This window comes from Tubulanus polymorphus, chromosome 10 (genome assembly GCF_964204645.1).
Source record: "Tubulanus polymorphus chromosome 10, tnTubPoly1.2, whole genome shotgun sequence".
In the NCBI taxonomy this organism is placed as follows: domain Eukaryota; kingdom Metazoa; phylum Nemertea; class Palaeonemertea; order Tubulaniformes; family Tubulanidae; genus Tubulanus; species Tubulanus polymorphus.
The window spans coordinates 14,250,343-14,273,870 of NC_134034.1; the positions used below are offsets into that span (position 1 = coordinate 14,250,343).

A 23,528-nucleotide genomic window follows, 5' to 3' on the forward strand; every position below is an offset into this window, starting at 1 on the left:
AAATCGCCGTAAACTAACGCCATCTACCGGGTTAAAATGAGTTAGCTATAAATAGTAGTTTAGTACCAAATCCTCCGTAGCGGCCTCCGTGGCGCAATTGGTCAGCGCGTTCGGCTGTTAACCGAAAGGTTGGTGGTTCAAGCCCACCCGGGGGCGGTCAAATATTTTGTTTTTTTTCAAATATTTTCAATTTTTATCTATCTTACACTATCTACTACAGTTTACATTGATTTTAATCCGAACTGACCGGTTATCTTTTAAGCCGGGACCCTCAAAGACTCGGAGTTCCAAGATAATGCCCGCATTGGGCCGCCTTAAACCTTTATAATTTAAAACTCCAAAAATGTATATCTTAGGGGGCTATCTCTCTCTTTATAATGGACCATGATTTAAATGACTCCACAAAAGGCCGATAGCAAAAGCCGGCGATAGGGCGGGTTACCGGCCTGATCCGGTCTTATGCCCAGTTCAACCTTCTTCGACTTCAGTTTCTTGGATCATAAGTTTGAGCCTACAAATCAAAATAAGTTCATCTCCAATAATCAAATGAGTCAATCTTTAACTGAGAAATGGTCTATAGAACTCCCCGCAGCATCGGTCCTGACATTGCTTTCGATGTACAATAAAACACAATTTCAAATTATTTTAAATGTCGACTTATTTTTCAGCATATATTGTCATTCCGAGTTTCCGCTAGTTTCTAATATCCGTATATTTCAATGGATGATACTATTTCATTTTCTTGTCTCTGCGGAATGGTTACATGTTGCATATTGTTGCTGATTTAAGAAATTTGAGTTGAAAAGTTGAAACAAGAGATTCACGCAGTTAGAATGCTGCCAAAACTGTCAACATCTATCTATGGACGACCAGAGTGGAATATGATAAAACTCGCATCACAAATAGGTTTTTAAAAAGGGAAAAAACTGACTCAAACAATGCAGGATAAAATAGCGTCTAGCAACTAAAATGGTTTATTGTGATTCAATTTAAACCATGATTCTAATGTGATATAGAAAATATTATATCCTCTTATTGTTAATACGACGGCTTCTACGAATACTGCGAACAATTTCACTGTTTCATTAGTTCTAATATCTATTCCTCATCGGACCAACCATGGACGTATAAACTAGATTAGTTTAGATAAGTTTATACGTCCATGGACCAACTTATGCCACCTAATACTTATAGCTCCAGATAGATTTCTTGAAATTAATCATATCTGTTTAAATGTGAATTAGACCACATTCTGCCTATTAGCGGCAACATTGTAAGATTGCCAGTTATAACTGCGTGGTTTATCTGAATGTAAATATAACGCCAACGATCACGAGTCTGAAATCCAACAAAGAAGACTTTGACTTCTACCTATCAGCACCAGTAATATATCGGAGAAAATGGATACATATTTGTTTTTTAGTCTGTAAAATATTCATATTAAAAGAAGCTACAACGCATTTTTCAAAGATCAAATTGACTGGCAACACAACTGAATAGGCACGGGCAGCAGGTGTCGCAGATTGACTCTATACCAATGGCGACATGAAATCTTCACTTATCCAAAACGACGATTCGTTAGAATTAGACTCTTTTTTCATCGAAGATTTGCGTAAAACAACAACCACTAATGAAGACCCTGCGCCCAAGAACAGCATGAAACCGGTAAGTCGACATATTTTACATTAAATCGCCAAAACACGGCGTCAGAAATTCGAAATGAAGCCGCATCATAAATTTATTTCAATCTTCACCCGCGCAATGTTTTGCACCAAAAAACACATTTCGCGTTAACTTTTCGCATATATTTTTACATCAGCATCTGGCTGTCGACGTAATTGATTTCTATTTGATATTAATGTCCATAAATTAGCTTAGTTTTCGTTAAAAACCGTGGTTATTGTCGGAGATGAATATTTTTCATGCGTCTCCTATGGCGGCTATGATATAAAAGCCTGAATGTCGTTATTGAAATGACGTTGTCGCTAACATTGATCACGAGTGACGCACTCACTGTTCACGTGTAAATATAGAACGTCGTGTGACACGTGTCACCTCACTTGCCAGCGGGCGGATACGACTGCGACCGAACCTGCTTTTATTGGAATACTGAATTTTAATTAATCAAGTCGCTTGGGAATTTAACACAACTTCCCGTTTCATTTGAGCCGATAACAAATCTTTTCCTGCGGCAAAAAGTGCAGAAAGGTCGCGTGGATTGGAATTTTACCGCTTTAGCATAAAATCGGAAATTACGAGGAGTGTCTCATAATAGCGAAAACCTATTCAAAGAACAAAAAATCTCTGATAACTAGATTTGTTGGACCTGAGTTCTTAAAAATCCTTAAAGCAAATTTGTTTTTCATATTTAGGATACGAATAATGGCGGTGGTAATAACGCAGGACTCGACCCTGACTGGGACATCTCACAGAGTAGCATCGACTATATAGATCTATCAGAATTACTCTTATTGGACGTCCCTATGCAACAAGATGATTATTATACACCCGAACATCATATAAATAACAACATTTCTACTACTGCCATGTCAGTATGTCAGAATTGGGATTACGTTTCATTCCAACCGGATCAAACCATCTGCCCCCAAACAACTTCTTATCAAACGGCTTCTAATATCGACACTTTATCCCCCTATACCGCGACAACGACCCCTAGCGGTAGTTATAGATCAGGCCAGTCGACCCCCGGTAATTCTAGTTACATATCCGATTATTCTACGCCCGGTTCACCGGGAATACCTAGCGTTTACTCGAGGTCTGGACATTCATCCCCGGGGTCGGGTTATTCGAGAACGATATTAACCCCACCCAGTTACCATTCGGGTCAATCAACACCTGGCTCTAAGCCAACTTATGAACTCTGCGACCTGGATAAACATGTGGCCGCGGCTTTAGGCAGTGGACCCAACAAGGGGTCTCGAGATAGTGACATGTCCCCTAGTTACCCAATGTCTCCCGACGATACAGCTCAATGTCAGGACAGACCTAAATCTCGAAGTAAACCGGATAAAGATGAATTACGTCATCACCGGAAACTTGGTTATTTGACATATATAGAACAGCATTATGACGATGATATGATGACGTCACCTGATATGACGATTAATGAAGAAACTGAGGTCGATCTTCAGATTGATGAGACTCACAATAATTCACACTGCCTGAAACGACGTAAATCCACTCATAATAAATCCAATCATAATCCGAATTCATATCCAACAAGTCCGGCTACTGGATCTCCGAGAAATCCGCAATTACAGGATTCAAAATCCACCATCAGTCACCAGCAACAACAACATGCCGGTCCAGTTTTATACAGCCCACGTAGAAGATATAGGTTTCAAACAAGACCGCAATCAGCAATCAGTAACCCGCTGTCTCCGACCAGCGACGCTCCAATCATTCCGCAACCACGCGCTAAAGATCCCAACAGATTCGATATCAAAATGCCGAAAGATTTGAAAGTTCCCAGGCATCAAAGACCGTGTCATAAACATGCTGAAGTTCGTCGGCGAAAGAAAATCGAGGTAAGTATCCGATGATACAGGTGGTTGAATCACGTGTGTGAGGAGTGATGAAAAATCGTAGTCTGGTTATCAGCGGTTCAAATTACGGCAAGATATTTTGGAGATTTTCGGAATTAGAAAACAAACTACCCGGATAATGGGATCATGTTCAATTTGATGGTGATAGCTTTTATAATCGGAAGGGCTTATACCGCTGTATAAAATGACAAGGGTCAAAACGCGGGCGAACAAATGATTCGTGAAAATATGTTATCGCGAAAATACTGACCGGTTACTGACCACCCAGGCAACCGACTCTGCATAAATTAAATCGGAGAAGTCTATATACGATAACCAGGCTGCGATTATGTAAAAGTATAGTTCTGAGCGCTTCTGACGTGTGAAAAGAAACGGTTCAGAAATGAATGAAGTGAGGCGATTGACAACCCACCCATAATTAGTTAGTTACCTAATTGTTGGTGGTAGCTTTTTATAATCGAAAGGGCTTAAACTGTGAATTTATCCGATCGTGAAATTAAACCACAGACAGATACTACTGACTATCACAAAATATATGAACGAAATTCACGCACCAAAATTATGCGAAATACTGTATACTATTGACTAACGGCCATCATTTATTAAAATTCGACCAACTATATTCGATCAATCTCAAAATAAATTCATTACTCCCAAATTCTTTCTGTTTATTTCTGAACCGTTCAGTTATAAAAAGTAAGTAGTATTTTTTTCGCAGCGGTTTGAATGAGGGCTTTGAATGGACGTTACTCTGTCTGTTTCGGGCAGCGCGGGTCGAGGGGTGCGAGAGGGCGGATTCAAGATTCCACTGTATTCCAGAATATAGTCAGAAAAAAATGTCACCAACAACATATTTTTTTGAATTACCAAGAAATCTGACCCGATCCAGAATACATTTTTCAAAATATTCTTCGGGAAGGATATTCGAAATCAGCAATGCTCGCTAATCCGTCAGTAGATCATTGAGCGATAATTCCTAGGAATATAGTGAAATTAACCGGTTAGATCCGCCCCTCCCCCCGGGCCCCTCCCCTCTCTCGGGGAGATGGTACGTATTGAGTAACGGTAGAATGAGTGAGTGACAGGTAGTATGTTTTATGTGTTTTCCTATTTGCAGAATTACATTTATGATGTTAAACAATTGGTGCCTAGTCTGGGCGCTCAGGGAGGCCATCACAGTCAGGCTTCGGTAATGATTAAAAGTAAGTAAGTCCGGTATGGCCCTGCAGAGAATTAGAGTCACCGATCCTGTTCTCGCTGTCTGTCAGAACTTGTTGGATGTGTGTATTAAATGGTAGGCGATGCATTGTTTACGTCATATCGTGTTTTGAGAATTTTTGGAACTCTCAGAATCCAGTACCACATTTACAACATGTCAGTAACATCTGATTCAAGAGTCAATTTGATCATTTTTTGGATGATTTAACTCGGAATCAGATTAGGGAACTGTAGGTTTCAGCATCGAAGGGTGATACTTTTACTCTGGGGCTGAGACATTTCATTTACCGAGTCCAGATCCACAGTAAAAGCTTCAATCGGCCTCAAATTCATGGTTTCGTAACTTTTTTTAACCGATTTTACTGGGACCTGATCAGCTCATGAGTTCGTCCGGGACCCCCTGGACCATCCATCCCGACTGACCCCGTTTGTTCTGTGCTGAATAGTTCACGATTCTAAACAAGTCTAAATCTTCTACTTGTAGCTGCTGATTACATAAAACAGTTGAAGAAATCTGACGGTGAATTACGTAAAGAGATTGAAGTATTGAGGTCAGAGGTTGCTGGGCATACTAGAGAACTAAGGTAAACCGCGTCGAGTCTCTTGTATATACAGTGGTGAATATGGTTATTGGCTTGTCAATCCAACAACCATCATGAGATATATCTATTTAAAACGTTTATGGCATTGAATGTCATTTCTCAGTTTAGAAATGTCAATATGCGCGTATCGTCGTTTTGTAGAGAATACTGATTCATTCTCAGACGTGTTGAAATCTGGAGCCATTTCGACTGTTGTTATTCTAGATGTGTTAGACCTAAACCCGCGCTTACAGAATGATAAAACCGAAGCTCCTTTTAAACTTTTTCACTTCATATATTTGCTGTACGCTGAGTAGTAGGCCTACAATTAGGCCCCATATATCAGTTTTCAGTACAAACGTCTTCAGATATTCTAAATGTGTGCTGATATCTTTTAAGTCGTCACGTTACGTGGTTAAACCGTTATCTAATATACAATATACAATACACCTAATTCAGAAATAACAATTGATCATAAATGATAAAAATTATGCAAATTCGACAAACATTTACGACTCCATAAAAACCCAATTTATCGATCTAATATCAAATATATCCGTCATAATTCATTACACGATGATATATACGTTTTATTTCATGTATTTTCGAAACGTTTTAATGTGTTCATTTTTTCTCATCTATTTCTTTCTATTTCTGCAGAGAATATCAGCGAAATCTTCCCGAATCAGGCGCAGTCGCGGTCACGTGTGACAACGTAGAGACACGTCCTAAAAAATCCCTCGATCAATTATTCGATGATTACGTCACGGAAAGATGTCAAATTAACTGGAGATTCTGGATCGTATCCTTATCAGTAAAAATTACCGTGATTAGTTTAGATTAATTACCAGTGTTTTCAATACAGTGACTGGTCCACCAGCTCGTCGTCTCATTGGAACATAACTGATAATTCTGACTGATTAAACAACCGCAAACTGTAAATTCCTTCACCCGTCGACCGCTGATCATAGTTCAGTATAATCGCTCGTCAACTTTTTGAAAGTTTTTCGAATAACGTCGTGAATGGAAACAATTGGGAAGAGTTTTCGCATTCAGTTTCTGACTGGGTTTCAACTAGATGCACTTTATCGGCGTTAAGACCAGGTACCGTACTTCAACACCAGGCGGCAGCACAGTATCTACTGCACCTCAAATATCACAAAATACCCACATTAATTACGAAGAAAAACTAAGAGAGATGTGTCGACTTAATTCTACCAGTAACAAAACTTATTTAGTGATGACATCGTTGTTTTATCGTTGAACACGCCATTCCACTAACAGTCCACTACTCAGTCCACTACCCAGTCCACTACTCGGTCCACTTCTCAGTCCACTACTCGGTCCATTACTTACATCGGTCTTTCTCCATAGTTTGTGGGGTTTTCTTCACTCACTTGTCAATGAAAACCAACACATTTTTATGATATTTTTCTCTTTGGCTTTTTGTTCTATTCAGTGTTTGCGACATCGATGAGACACATCGGTTTGAAGACGAACGTGTTAGCCGAACCGAACAAGTTTAAAGATGATGTACAACAGAAATTATGTCAGGACCTGGCATCAACTCATCTGGATCCGGAATCCAGATATGACAGTCTCTGATGTAACGATTTAATCAGTTTAGGAGCTGTTTACAATCTGTGTGAATATATATATATATATATACTTGGGATACGGAGTCATACATAACATGGCTTTTTACACCAAACATATCGTTATTTAAACTGTTGTATTTATGTTCATTCTTTATCGAATAAAGGATTTGGTTTTTTATTAAATTCTGGCACTTGTTTGTGTGGTTTTATTTTTTCCATGTTTTGATTTAAATCAAGTAATAGAATACGATATTTAGTCACGAAGAATTGAATGGTGGTGCCATCTATTTCTGTTAGATAGGGCTCGACTTTATATAGTTACTCGTTTTGACGCTAGGTGGCAGCGATTGTAGTTACTGAAAATTTGAATTTAAACCGTCATCAGGAGCCAGATACTTCAATGAATTCATTCATTCTATCGCGGATGATTCTGACAGTTTTCCTCACCGAGTATGACACATCCGGTTAACGTGTAGACTGAAGTGTACTACTTTACTATGAACATCACGATTGTCATCTGCAGCGTGAGTTTTCACAGTTAGTTATTACCAGTCCCTACAACTTGAAACTAGACACATTTCACAGTTTGACTGGTTGATGTTGTTGTTTATATTTTGTTGGTGAATTTTAATATAGATGTAGTGAACCTGGTTGTGATTACAGCTGTCTTCAAAAACATTCATTACACACTCATCTCATGAAACATACAGGTACTTAATTACTACTAGATCAATCTGCAGCCTAGATACTGTACCCCTCTCCTGGATACTGTACCCCTCTCCTGGATACTGTACCCCTCAGCCTGGACCGTGTACCCCTCAGCCTTCCCTCACCCTAGACCGTGTACCCCTCAGCCTGGATACATTCCCCCTCAGCCTCCACTCAGCCTGGACCCTTCAGCCCAGACCCTGTACCCCTCAGCCTGGACCGTGTTCCCCTCAGCCTGGACCCTGTACCCCTCAGCCTGGACCCTTCAGCCTAGACCCTGTACCCCTCAGCCTGGATACTGTACCCCTCAGCCTAGACCCTGTACCCCTCAGCCTGGACCCTGCACCCCTCAGCCTGGTCCCTGCATCCCTCAGCCTCCACTCAGCCTGGATCCTGCACCCCTCAGCCTCCACTCAGCCTGGACCCTGTACCCCTCAGCCTCCACTCAGCCTGGTCCCTGCACCCCTCAGCCTCCACTCAGCCTGGATCCTGCACCCCTCAGCCTCCACTCAGCCTGGACCGTGTACCCCTCAGCCTCCACTCAGCCTGGATCCTGCACCCCTCAGCTCAGCCTCCACTCAGCCTGGATCCTGCACCCCTCAGCCTCCACTCAGACTGGACCGTGTACCCCTCAGCCTCCACTCAGCCTGGTCCCTGCACCCCTCAGCCTCCACTCAGCCTGGATCCTGCACCCCTCAGCCTCCACTCAGCCTGGACCGTGTACCCCTCAGTCTAGATACTGTACCCGTTCCCCCTCATCCTCCTGAGGGTAACAGCTGCTGATTTTTACCCAATTTATCCGAAATGAAGTGAATTTCATTGAAATATTGAATGTATGTATTTTCAGGTGAAGCGATGAAATGTCCGGAATCGAGTTGTTCGTTTACAACTCGTCATAAATCGAGTTTAAAATTACATATAAAACGCAAACACACGACGGAGACACGAGATAAAGTGAAACTGTTTAACTGCGCGATGTGTCAATATTCAACCGATCTAAAATCATATTACAATCGACACATGAAAAAACATCTGGGATTTAAAGATTTTAAATGTTCTCAATGTTCGTATACGGCTTCGAGTAAAGACGCGATTCGAGTTCACACGAGAATTCACTCGAATTTACAGATTTATCAGTGCGAGTTCTGCGGTTATAGAACGAACTAGTTCGGCTTTACGCGTTCATTTAATGGTTCATCGCGATATTAAACCGTGGATGTGTTCGATCTGCGATTATAAATCAGTCACGCGACAGAAAGTCAATCGCCACATCCGACAGCGTCATAAAAACATGGACGACGCGACTGCCGTTTTTGTAAAATCGGAATCGATTCATATTTCGGCGTCAAGACGAGTAACGAGAAGATCGTGAAACTCGGGATTAGATACGAACAATCTGGAAACGCTACGGAATCTATAGATCAGTGTAAAACTATTATTATTATTTTTATTATTATTATTATTATTATTATTATTATTATCATTATTATTATCATTATTATTATTATTATTATTATTATATTGTATTTTGTGTCAGAATCCACTTAAGTGATCAATGACACTTCATTACTGAATAAATCTAATGTGGTGAAAACAAATGTGTTTTGAGGCTTCTCTTGAAGACAGAGATACTGGAAGCCGCTCTTACATGGCGAGGAAGGTTGTTCCACAAACGTGGAGCAGCGACTGAGAAGGCTCTGTCTCCAAGAGAAGCTAATCTTGAACGGGGTTGAGTAAGCAAAAGATCATCTGCTGAACGTAACATTCTAGTCGGGGAGTAAGGTGATAAAAGGTCTTGAAGGTATTTTGGAGCCAGTCCATAGAAACATTTGTAAGCAGACAATAGGATCTTGAAGTTAATACGCTCTTTGACTGGGAGCCAGTGCAGCTGTTTGAGAATAGGAGAAATTTGTTCGTATTTTAGAGTATGGGGCGCTATTAGAGTATGATGTACGCGAAGATGAAGAGATTTGTACTTTACAATGTTCACTGTGTAATTTCACTTGTCACTCTGATTCATCTTTAACTTTACATCAATTGAATTTTTATTCTAACGGTCACATACAAATAGTCGACAATAATGAACATTTTACTCAGTTCTAGTAAATAGTAATACCGGTAGTCAAATGTGTGTGTTTAAGGGTTTTGTTGCTCAAGTAACTGTTCATCGATCTTTCATTTTGTAAAAATTAGAATAAACATGTTTTCCTGAAGTTATGAGTCATTGATCTTTGTAGCTGTAATCAGTATCAGTGATTTTTAGCTCGAACCTGGGACGCCCCTGTTCATCCATCCTCTATTCAGCATCAGGACCACTCTGAATCAGTATCAGTAATTACTGGGTTTGAATCCTGGACATCCTCTATTCAGCATCAGGACCACTCTGAATCACAGCAATTGATGGGTTTGAACCCGGGACATCCTCTATTCAGCATCAGGACCACTCTGAATCACAGCGATTGATGGGTTTGAACCCGGGATACCCCTGTACATCCTCTATTCAGCATCAGGACCACTCTAAATCAGTATCAGTAATTACTGGGTTTGAACCCGAGACACCCCTGTACATCTTCTATTCAGCATCAGGACCACTCTGAATCATAGCAATTGATGTGTTTGAACACGGGACACCCCCGTACATCCTCTATTCAGCATCAGGACCAATCTGAATCAGTTATCAGTAATTACTTTTGTTAAGATATCAACATTTTACCGTATGGTGCTGCCTCTAGGCTCATCGTTAGCGGAATTTTTATACACTAACGTTAGTCAACCCTGGCAAGCTAAGGTCACGGAGTATAACTGGCCAGCACGTCGATTGCCAGAGTTGACTTAAGTTAGTGTATGAAAATTTCGATAACGTTGAGCATAGCGGCAGCACTGTACGGTCGGTACACCCCTATTCATCCTTTATCCATCAGGACCACTCTGAATCACAGCAATTGATGGGTTTGAACCCAGGACACCCCTGTACATCCTCTATTCAGCATCAGGACCACTCTGAATCACAGCAATTGATGGGTTTGAACCCGGGACACCCCCGTTCATCCTTTATCCATCAGGACCATTAATCACAGCAATTGATGGGTTTGAACACGGGACACCCCCGTACATCCTCTATTCAGCATCAGGACCACTCTGAATCACAGCAATTGATGGGTTTGAACCAGAGACATCCCGTACATCCTCTTTTCAGCATCAGGACCACTCTGAATCACAGCAATTGATGGGTTTGAACACGGGATACCCCTTTACATCCTCTATTCAGCATCAGTACCGCTCTGAATCAGTTATCAACATTTTACCGTACGGTGCTGCCTCTATGCTCATCGTTAGAGGAATTTTTATACACTAACGTTAGTCAACTCTGGCAAGCTAAGGTCACGGAGTACAACTGGACAGCACGTCGATTGCCAGAGTTGACTTTAGTTAGTGTATGGAAATCCCGCTAACGATGAGCATAGCGGCAGCACTGTACGGTCGGTACACCCCTGTTCATCCTTTATCCATCAGGACCACTCTGAATCACAGCAATTGATGGGTTTGAACCCGGGATACCCCTGTTCATCCTCTATTCAGCATCAGGACCACTCTGAATCACAGCAATTGATGGGTTTGAACCTGGGATACCCCTGTTAATCCTTTATCCATCAGGACCACTCTGAATCACAGCAATTGATGGGTTTGAACCCGGGATACCCCTGTACATCCTCTATTCAGCATCAGGACCACTCTGAATCAGTATCAGTAATTACTGGGTTTAAACCCGAGACACCCCTGTACATCCTCTATTCAGCATCAGGACCACTCTGAATCATAGCAATTGATGGGTTTGAACACGGGACACCCCCGTACATCCTCTATTCATCAGGACCACTCTGAATCACAGCAATTGATGGGTTTGAACACGGGACACCCCTGTACATCCTCTATTCAGCATCAGGACCACGCTGAATCAGTGATCAACATTTTACCGTATGGTGCTGACTCTATACTCATCGTTAGCGGAATTTTTATACACTAACGTTAGTCAACCCCGGCAAGCTAAGGTCACGGAGTACAACTCGGCAGCACGTCGATTGCCAGAGTTGACTTAAGTTAGTGTATGAAAATCCCGCTAACGATGAGCATAGCGGCAGCACTTACGGTCGGTACACCCCTGTACATCCTTTATCCATCAGGACAACTCTGAATCACAGCAATTGATGGGTTTGAACACGGGATACCCCTGCACATCCGTTATCAACCAGGACCACTCTGAATCATAGCAATTGATGGGTTTGAACCCGGGATACCCCTGTTCATCCTCTATCCAGCATCAGGACCACTCTGAATCAGTATCAGTAATTACTGGGTTTGAACCCGAGACACCCCCGTACATCCTCTATTCAGCATCAGGACCACTCTGAATCAGTTATCAGTAATTACTTTTGTTAAGATATCAACATTTTACCGTATGGTGCTGCCTCTAGGCTCATCGTTAGCGGAATTTTTATACACTAACGTTAGTCAACCCTGGCAAGCTAAGGTCACGGAGTATAACTGGCCAGCACGTCGATTGCCAGAGTTGACTTAAGTTAGTGTATGAAAATTTCGCTAACGTTGAGCATAGCGGCAGCACTGTACGGTCGGTACACCCCTATTCATCCTTTATCCATCAGAGGACCACTCTGAATCACAGCAATTGATGGGTTTGAACCCAGGACACCCCTGTACATCCTCTATTCAGCATCAGGACCACTCTGAATCACAGCAATTGATAGGTTTGAACCCGGGACACCCCCGTTCATCCTTTATCCATCAGGACCATTCTGAATCACAGCAATTGATGGGTTTGAACACGGGACACCCCCGTACATCCTCTATTCAGCATCAGGAGTACTCTGAATCACAGCAATTGATGGGTTTGAACCCGGGATACCCCTGTTCATCCTTTATCCATCAGGACCACTCTGAATCAGAGCAATTGATGGGTTTGAACCAGAGACATCCCGTACATCCTCTATTCAGCATCAGGACCACTCTGAATCACAGCAATTGATGGGTTTGAACCCGGGATACCCCTGTACATCCTCTATTCAGCATCAGGACCACTCTGAATCACAGCAATTGATGGGTTTGAACCAGAGACATCCCGTACATCCTCTATTCAGCATCAGGACCACTCTGAATCACAGCAATTGATGGGTTTGAACACGGGATACCCCTTTACATCCTCTTCAGCATCAGTACCGCTCTGAATCAGTTATCAACATTTTACCGTACGGTGCTGCCTCTATGCTCATCGTTAGAGGAATTTTTATACACTAACGTTAGTCAACCCTGGCAAGCTAAGGTCACGGAGTACAACTGGACAGCACGTCGATTGCCAGAGTTGACTTTAGTTAGTGTATGGAAATCCCGCTAACGATGAGCATAGCGGCAGCACTGTACGGTCGGTACACCCCTGTTCATCCTTTATCCATCAGGACCACTCTGAATCACAGCAATTGATGGGTTTGAACCCGGGATACCCCTGTTCATCCTCTATTCAGCATCAGGACCACTCTGAATCACAGCAATTGATGGGTTTGAACACGGGATACCCCTGTTAATCCTTTATCCATCAGGACCACTCTGAATCACAGCAATTGATGGGTTTGAACCCGGGATACCCCCGTACATCCTCTATTCAGCATCAGGACCACTCTGAATCACAGCAATTGATGGGTTTGAACCTGGGATACCCCTGTTAATCCTTTATCCATCAGGACCACTCTGAATCACAGCAATTGATGGGTTTGAACCCGGGATACCCCTGTACATCCTCTATTCAGCATCAGGACCACTCTGAATCAGTATCAGTAATTACTGGGTTCAAACCCGAGACACCCCTGTACATCCTCTATTCAGCATCAGGACCACTCTGAATCAGTATCAGTAATTACTGGGTTCAAACCCGAGACACCCCTGTACATCCTCTATTCAGCATCAGGACCACTCTGAATCAGTATCAGTAATTACTGGGGTTTAAACCCGAGACACCCCTGTACATCCTCTATTCAGCATCAGGACCACTCTGAATCATAGCAATTGATGGGTTTGAACACGGGACACCCCCGTACATCCTCTATCCATCAGGACCACTCTGAATCACAGCAATTGATGGGTTTGAACACGGGACACCCCTGTACATCCTCTATTCAGCATCAGGACCACTCTGAATCAGTGATCAACATTTTACCGTATGGTGCTGCCTCTATACTCATCGTTAGCGGAATTTTTATACACTAACGTTAGTCATCCCCGGCAAGCTAAGGTCACGGAGTACAACTCGGCAGCACGTCGATTGCCAGAGTTGACTTTAGTTAGTGTATGAAAATCCCGCTAACGATGAGCATAGCGGCAGCACTGTACGGTCGGTACATCCCTATTCATCCTTTATCCATCAGGACCACTCTGAATCACAGCAATTGATGGGTTTGAACCCGGGATACCCCTGTTCATCCTCTATTCAGCATCAGGACCACTCTGAATCACAGCAATTGATGGGTTTGAACCCGGGATACCCCTGTACATCCTCTATTCAGCATCAGGACCACTCTGAATCACAGCAATTGATGGGTTTGAACCCGGGATACCCCTGTACATCCGTTATCCACCAGGACCACTCTGAATCACAGCAATTGATGGGTTAGAAATCGAGACGCCCCTGTACATCCTCTATTCAGCATCAGGACCGCTCTGAATCAGTTATCAACATTTTACCGTACGGTGCTGCCTCAATGCTCATCGTTAGCGGAATTTTTATACACTAACGTTAGTCAACTCTGGCAAGCTAAGGTCACGGAGTACAACTGGACAGCACGTCGATTGCCAAAGTTGACTTTAGTTAGTGTATGAAAATCCCGCTAACGATCAGCATAGCGGCAGCACTGTACGGTCGGTACACCCCTGTTCATCCTTTATTCATCAGGACCACTCTGAACCAGTATCAGTAATTACTGGGTTTGAACACGGGATACCCCCGTACATCCTCTATTCAGCATCAGGACCACTCTGAATCACAGCAATTGATGGGTTTGAACCCGGGATACCCCTGTACATCCTCTATTCAGCCTCAGGACCACTCTGAATCACAGCAATTGATGGGTTTGAACCCGGGATACCCCTGTACATCCTCTATTCAGCATCAGGACCACTCTGAATCAGTTATCAGTAATTACTTTTGTTAAGATATCAACATTTTACCGTACGGTGCTGCCTCTATGCTCATCGTTAGCGGAATTTTTATACACTAACGTTAGTCAACTCTGGCAAGCTAAGGTCACGGAGTACAACTGGACAGCACGTCGATTGCCAGAGTTGACTTTAGTTAGTGTATGAAAATCCCGCTAACGATGAGCATAGCGGCAGCACTTACGGTCGGTACACCCCTATTCATCCTTTATCCATCAGGACCACTCTGAATCACAGCAATTGATGGGTTTGAACCCGGGATACCCCTGTACATCCTTTATCCATCAGGACAACTCTGAATCACAGCAATTGATGGGTTTGAACCCGGGATACCCCTGTACATCCTCTATTCAGCATCAGGACCAATCTGAATCAGTTATCAGTAATTACTTTTGTTAAGATATCAACATTTTACCGTATGGTGCTGCCTCTAGGCTCATCGTTAGCGGAATTTTTATACACTAACGTTAGTCAACCCTGGCAAGCTAAGGTCACGGAGTATAACTGGCCAGCACGTCGATTGCCAGAGTTGACTTAAGTTAGTGTATGAAAATTTCGCTAACGTTGAGCATAGCGGCAGCACTGTACGGTCGGTACACCCCTATTCATCCTTTATCCATCAGGACCACTCTGAATCACAGCAATTGATGGGTTTGAACCCAGGACACCCCTGTACATCCTCTATTCAGCATCAGGAGTACTCTGAATCACAGCAATTGATGGGTTTGAACCCGGGATACCCCTGTTCATCCTTTATCCATCAGGACCACTCTGAATCACAGCAATTGATGGGTTTGAACACGGGATACCCCTTTACATCCTCTATTCAGCATCAGTACCGCTCTGAATCAGTTATCAACATTTTACCGTACGGTGCTGCCTCTATGCTCATCGTTAGAGGAATTTTTATACACTAACGTTAGTCAACTTCTGCAAGCTAAGGTCACGGAGTACAACTGGACAGCACGTCGATTGCCAGAGTTGACTTTAGTTAGTGTATGGAAATCCCGCTAACGATGAGCATAGCGGCAGCACTGTACGGTCGGTACACCCCTGTTCATCCTTTATCCATCAGGACCACTCTGAATCACAGCAATTGATGGGTTTGAACCCGGGATACCCCTGTTCATCCTCTATTCAGCATCAGGACCACTCTGAATCACAGCAATTGATGGGTTTGAACCTGGGATACCCCTGTTAATCCTTTATCCATCAGGACGACTCTGAATCACAGCAATTGATGGGTTTGAACCCGGGATACCCCCGTACATACTCTATTCAGCATCAGGACCACTCTGAATCACAGCAATTGATGGGTTTGAACCTGGGATACCCCTGTTAATCCTTTATCCATCAGGACCACTCTGAATCACAGCAATTGATGGGTTTGAACCCGAGACACCCCCGTACATCCTCTATTCAGCATCAGGACCACTCTGAATCACAGCAATTGATGGGTTTGAACCCGGGACACCCCTGTAAATCTTTTATCCACCAGGACCACTGTGAATCACAGCAATTGATGGGTTTGAACACGGGATACCCCTGTTCATCCTCTATTCAGCATCAGGACCACTCTGAATCACAGCAATTGATGGGTTTGAACCCGGGATACCCCTGTACATCCTCTATTCAGCATCAGGACCACTCTGAATCACAGCAATTGATGGGTTTGAACCCGGGATACCCCTGTACATCCGTTATCCACCAGGACCACTCTGAATCACAGCAATTGATGGGTTAGAAATCGAGACGCCCCTGTACATCCTCTATTCAGCATCAGGACCGCTCTGAATCAGTTATCAACATTTTACCGTACGGTGCTGCCTCAATGCTCATCGTTAGCGGAATTTTTATACACTAACGTTAGTCAACTCTGGCAAGCTAAGGTCACGGAGTACAACTGGACAGCACGTCGATTGCCAAAGTTGACTTTAGTTAGTGTATGAAAATCCCGCTAACGATCAGCATAGCGGCAGCACTGTACGGTCGGTACACCCCTGTTCATCCTTTATTCATCAGGACCACTCTGAACCAGTATCAGTAATTACTGGGTTTGAACACGGGATACCCCCGTACATCCTCTATTCAGCATCAGGACCACTCTGAATCACAGCAATTGATGGGTTTGAACCCGGGATACCCCTGTACATCCTCTATTCAGCCTCAGGACCACTCTGAATCACAGCAATTGATGGGTTTGAACCCGGGATACCCCTGTACATCCTCTATTCAGCATCAGGACCACTCTGAATCAGTTATCAGTAATTACTTTTGTTAAGATATCAACATTTTACCGTACGGTGCTGCCTCTATGCTCATCGTTAGCGGAATTTTTATACACTAACGTTAGTCAACTCTGGCAAGCTAAGGTCACGGAGTACAACTGGACAGCACGTCGATTGCCAGAGTTGACTTTAGTTAGTGTATGAAAATCCCGCTAACGATGAGCATAGCGGCAGCACTTACGGTCGGTACACCCCTATTCATCCTTTATCCATCAGGACCACTCTGAATCACAGCAATTGATGGGTTTGAACCCGGGATACCCCTGTACATCCTTTATCCATCAGGACAACTCTGAATCACAGCAATTGATGGGTTTGAACCCGGGATACCCCTGTACATCCTCTATTCAGCATCAGGACCAATCTGAATCAGTTATCAGTAATTACTTTTGTTAAGATATCAACATTTTACCGTATGGTGCTGCCTCTAGGCTCATCGTTAGCGGAATTTTTATACACTAACGTTAGTCAACCCTGGCAAGCTAAGGTCACGGAGTATAACTGGCCAGCACGTCGATTGCCAGAGTTGACTTAAGTTAGTGTATGAAAATTTCGCTAACGTTGAGCATAGCGGCAGCACTGTACGGTCGGTACACCCCTATTCATCCTTTATCCATCAGGACCACTCTGAATCACAGCAATTGATGGGTTTGAACCCAGGACACCCCTGTACATCCTCTATTCAGCATCAGGACCACTCTGAATCACAGCAATTGATAGGTTTGAACCCGGGACACCCCCGTTCATCCTTTATCCATCAGGACCATTCTGAATCACAGCAATTGATGGGTTTGAACACGGGACACCCCCGTACATCCTCTATTCAGCATCAGGAGTACTCTGAATCACAGCAATTGATGGGTTTGAACCCGGGATACCCCTGTTCATCCTTTATCCATCAGGACCACTCTGAATCAGAGCAATTGATGGGTTTGAACCAGAGACATCCCGTACATCCTCTATTCAGCATCAGGACCACTCTGAATCACAGCAATTGATGGGTTTGAACACGGGATACCCCTTTACATCCTCTATTCAGCATCAGTACCGCTCTGAATCAGTTATCAACATTTTACCGTACGGTGCTGCCTCTATGCTCATCGTTAGAGGAATTTTTATACACTAACGTTAGTCAACTTCTGCAAGCTAAGGTCACGGAGTACAACTGGACAGCACGTCGATTGCCAGAGTTGACTTTAGTTAGTGTATGGAAATCCCGCTAACGATGAGCATAGCGGCAGCACTGTACGGTCGGTACACCCCTGTTCATCCTTTATCCATCAGGACCACTCTGAATCACAGCAATTGATGGGTTTGAACCCGGGATACCCCTGTTCATCCTCTATTCAGCATCAGGACCACTCTGAATCACAGCAATTGATGGGTTTGAACCTGGGATACCCCTGTTAATCCTTTATCCATCAGGACGACTCTGAATCACAGCAATTGATGGGTTTGAACCCGGGATACCCCCGTACATACTCTATTCAGCATCAGGACCACTCTGAATCACAGCAATTGATGGGTTTGAACCTGGGATACCCCTGTTAATCCTTTATCCATCAGGACCACTCTGAATCACAGCAATTGATGGGTTTGAACCCGAGACACCCCCGTACATCCTCTATTCAGCATCAGGACCACTCTGAATCACAGCAATTGATGGGTTTGAACCCGGGACACCCCTGTAAATCTTTTATCCACCAGGACCACTGTGAATCACAGCAATTGATGGGTTTGAACACGGGATACCCCTGTTCATCCTCTATTCAGCATCAGGACCACTCTGAATCACAGCAATTGATGGGTTTGAACCCGGGATACCCCTGTACATCCTCTATTCAGCATCAGGACCACTCTGAATCACAGCAATTGATGGGTTTGAACCCGGGATACCCCTGTACATCCGTTATCCACCAGGACCACTCTGAATCACAGCAATTGATGGGTTAGAAATCGAGACGCCCCTGTACATCCTCTATTCAGCATCAGGACCGCTCTGAATCAGTTATCAACATTTTACCGTACGGTGCTGCCTCAATGCTCATCGTTAGCGGAATTTTTATACACTAACGTTAGTCAACTCTGGCAAGCTAAGGTCACGGAGTACAACTGGACAGCACGTCGATTGCCAAAGTTGACTTTAGTTAGTGTATGAAAATCCCGCTAACGATCAGCATAGCGGCAGCACTGTACGGTCGGTACACCCCTGTTCATCCTTTATTCATCAGGACCACTCTGAACCAGTATCAGTAATTACTGGGTTTGAACACGGGATACCCCCGTACATCCTCTATTCAGCATCAGGACCACTCTGAATCACAGCAATTGATGGGTTTGAACCCGGGATACCCCTGTACATCCTCTATTCAGCCTCAGGACCACTCTGAATCACAGCAATTGATGGGTTTGAACCCGGGATACCCCTGTACATCCTCTATTCAGCATCAGGACCACTCTGAATCAGTTATCAGTAATTACTTTTGTTAAGATATCAACATTTTACCGTACGGTGCTGCCTCTATGCTCATCGTTAGCGGAATTTTTATACACTAACGTTAGTCAACTCTGGCAAGCTAAGGTCACGGAGTACAACTGGACAGCACGTCGATTGCCAGAGTTGACTTTAGTTAGTGTATGAAAATCCCGCTAACGATGAGCATAGCGGCAGCACTTACGGTCGGTACACCCCTATTCATCCTTTATCCATCAGGACCACTCTGAATCACAGCAATTGATGGGTTTGAACCCGGGATACCCCTGTACATCCTTTATCCATCAGGACAACTCTGAATCACAGCAATTGATGGGTTTGAACCCGGGATACCCCTGTACATCCTCTATTCAGCATCAGGACCAATCTGAATCAGTTATCAGTAATTACTTTTGTTAAGATATCAACATTTTACCGTATGGTGCTGCCTCTAGGCTCATCGTTAGCGGAATTTTTATACACTAACGTTAGTCAACCCTGGCAAGCTAAGGTCACGGAGTATAACTGGCCAGCACGTCGATTGCCAGAGTTGACTTAAGTTAGTGTATGAAAATTTCGCTAACGTTGAGCATAGCGGCAGCACTGTACGGTCGGTACACCCCTATTCATCCTTTATCCATCAGGACCACTCTGAATCACAGCAATTGATGGGTTTGAACCCAGGACACCCCTGTACATCCTCTATTCAGCATCAGGACCACTCTGAATCACAGCAATTGATAGGTTTGAACCCGGGACACCCCCGTTCATCCTTTATCCATCAGGACCATTCTGAATCACAGCAATTGATGGGTTTGAACACGGGACACCCCCGTACATCCTCTATTCAGCATCAGGAGTACTCTGAATCACAGCAATTGATGGGTTTGAACCCGGGATACCCCTGTTCATCCTTTATCCATCAGGACCACTCTGAATCAGAGCAATTGATGGGTTTGAACCAGAGACATCCCGTACATCCTCTATTCAGCATCAGGACCACTCTGAATCACAGCAATTGATGGGTTTGAACACGGGATACCCCTTTACATCCTCTATTCAGCATCAGTACCGCTCTGAATCAGTTATCAACATTTTACCGTACGGTGCTGCCTCTATGCTCATCGTTAGAGGAATTTTTATACACTAACGTTAGTCAACTTCTGCAAGCTAAGGTCACGGAGTACAACTGGACAGCACGTCGATTGCCAGAGTTGACTTTAGTTAGTGTATGGAAATCCCGCTAACGATGAGCATAGCGGCAGCACTGTACGGTCGGTACACCCCTGTTCATCCTTTATCCATCAGGACCACTCTGAATCACAGCAATTGATGGGTTTGAACCCGGGATACCCCTGTTCATCCTCTATTCAGCATCAGGACCACTCTGAATCACAGCAATTGATGGGTTTGAACCTGGGATACCCCTGTTAATCCTTTATCCATCAGGACGACTCTGAATCACAGCAATTGATGGGTTTGAACCCGGGATACCCCCGTACATACTCTATTCAGCATCAGGACCACTCTGAATCACAGCAATTGATGGGTTTGAACCTGGGATACCCCTGTTAATCCTTTATCCATCAGGACCACTCTGAATCACAGCAATTGATGGGTTTGAACCCGAGACACCCCCGTACATCCTCTATTCAGCATCAGGACCACTCTGAATCACAGCAATTGATGGGTTTGAACCCGGGACACCCCTGTAAATCTTTTATCCACCAGGACCACTGTGAATCACAGCAATTGATGGGTTTGAACACGGGATACCCCTGTTCATCCTCTATTCAGCATCAGGACCACTCTGAATCACAGCAATTGATGGGTTTGAACCCGGGATACCCCTGTACATCCTCTATTCAGCATCAGGACCACTCTGAATCACAGCAATTGATGGGTTTGAACCCGGGATACCCCTGTACATCCGTTATCCACCAGGACCACTCTGAATCACAGCAATTGATGGGTTAGAAATCGAGACGCCCCTGTACATCCTCTATTCAGCATCAGGACCGCTCTGAATCAGTTATCAACATTTTACCGTACGGTGCTGCCTCAATGCTCATCGTTAGCGGAATTTTTATACACTAACGTTAGTCAACTCTGGCAAGCTAAGGTCACGGAGTACAACTGGACAGCACGTCGATTGCCAAAGTTGACTTTAGTTAGTGTATGAAAATCCCGCTAACGATCAGCATAGCGGCAGCACTGTACGGTCGGTACACCCCTGTTCATCCTTTATTCATCAGGACCACTCTGAACCAGTATCAGTAATTACTGGGTTTGAACACGGGATACCCCCGTACATCCTCTATTCAGCATCAGGACCACTCTGAATCACAGCAATTGATGGGTTTGAACCCGGGATACCCCTGTACATCCTCTATTCAGCCTCAGGACCACTCTGAATCACAGCAATTGATAGGTTTGAACCCGGGACACCCCCGTTCATCCTTTATCCATCAGGACCATTCTGAATCACAGCAATTGATGGGTTTGAACACGGGACACCCCCGTACATCCTCTATTCAGCATCAGGAGTACTCTGAATCACAGCAATTGATGGGTTTGAACCCGGGATACCCCTGTTCATCCTTTATCCATCAGGACCACTCTGAATCAGAGCAATTGATGGGTTTGAACCAGAGACATCCCGTACATCCTCTATTCAGCATCAGGACCACTCTGAATCACAGCAATTGATGGGTTTGAACCCGGGATACCCCTGTACATCCTCTATTCAGCATCAGGACCACTCTGAATCACAGCAATTGATGGGTTTGAACCAGAGACATCCCGTACATCCTCTATTCAGCATCAGGACCACTCTGAATCACAGCAATTGATGGGTTTGAACACGGGATACCCCTTTACATCCTCTATTCAGCATCAGTACCGCTCTGAATCAGTTATCAACATTTTACCGTACGGTGCTGCCTCTATGCTCATCGTTAGAGGAATTTTTATACACTAACGTTAGTCAACCCTGGCAAGCTAAGGTCACGGAGTACAACTGGACAGCACGTCGATTGCCAGAGTTGACTTTAGTTAGTGTATGGAAATCCCGCTAACGATGAGCATAGCGGCAGCACTGTACGGTCGGTACACCCCTGTTCATCCTTTATCCATCAGGACCACTCTGAATCACAGCAATTGATGGGTTTGAACCCGGGATACCCCTGTTCATCCTCTATTCAGCATCAGGACCACTCTGAATCACAGCAATTGATGGGTTTGAACACGGGATACCCCTGTTAATCCTTTATCCATCAGGACCACTCTGAATCACAGCAATTGATGGGTTTGAACCCGGGATACCCCCGTACATCCTCTATTCAGCATCAGGACCACTCTGAATCACAGCAATTGATGGGTTTGAACCTGGGATACCCCTGTTAATCCTTTATCCATCAGGACCACTCTGAATCACAGCAATTGATGGGTTTGAACCCGGGATACCCCTGTACATCCTCTATTCAGCATCAGGACCACTCTGAATCAGTATCAGTAATTACTGGGTTCAAACCCGAGACACCCCTGTACATCCTCTATTCAGCATCAGGACCACTCTGAATCAGTATCAGTAATTACTGGGGTTTAAACCCGAGACACCCCTGTACATCCTCTATTCAGCATCAGGACCACTCTGAATCATAGCAATTGATGGGTTTGAACACGGGACACCCCCGTACATCCTCTATCCATCAGGACCACTCTGAATCACAGCAATTGATGGGTTTGAACACGGGACACCCCTGTACATCCTCTATTCAGCATCAGGACCACTCTGAATCAGTGATCAACATTTTACCGTATGGTGCTGCCTCTATACTCATCGTTAGCGGAATTTTTATACACTAACGTTAGTCAAC

General features: G+C 44.0%; 2 protein-coding genes and 1 non-coding gene across 3 annotated transcripts; all 3 read left to right on the forward strand.

Moving 5' to 3' along the window:
• Positions 1–82: 82 nt before the first annotated feature.
• Trnan-guu (transfer RNA asparagine (anticodon GUU)) lies at positions 83–156 on the forward strand. The gene has a single exon. It is a non-coding gene; the product is annotated as a tRNA-Asn (tRNA).
• A 1,095-nt stretch (positions 157–1,251) lies between these two features.
• Positions 1,252–7,149, forward strand: LOC141912131 (uncharacterized). Its single transcript, XM_074803350.1, has 7 exons — positions 1,252–1,665; positions 2,373–3,548; positions 4,684–4,768; positions 5,269–5,368; positions 6,026–6,167; positions 6,337–6,469; positions 6,825–7,149. Exons 1-7 carry the CDS (start codon positions 1,546–1,548, stop codon positions 6,968–6,970), a joined length of 1,902 nt encoding a protein of 633 aa, XP_074659451.1. The 5' UTR covers positions 1,252–1,545; the 3' UTR covers positions 6,971–7,149.
• Positions 7,150–7,273: 124 nt separating this feature from the next.
• LOC141912132 (uncharacterized) lies at positions 7,274–9,090 on the forward strand. Its single transcript, XM_074803351.1, has 3 exons — positions 7,274–7,487; positions 7,600–7,673; positions 8,519–9,090. Exons 2-3 carry the CDS (start codon positions 7,661–7,663, stop codon positions 8,836–8,838), a joined length of 333 nt encoding a protein of 110 aa, XP_074659452.1. The 5' UTR covers positions 7,274–7,487; positions 7,600–7,660; the 3' UTR covers positions 8,839–9,090.
• The last annotated feature ends 14,438 nt before the right edge of the window (positions 9,091–23,528 follow it).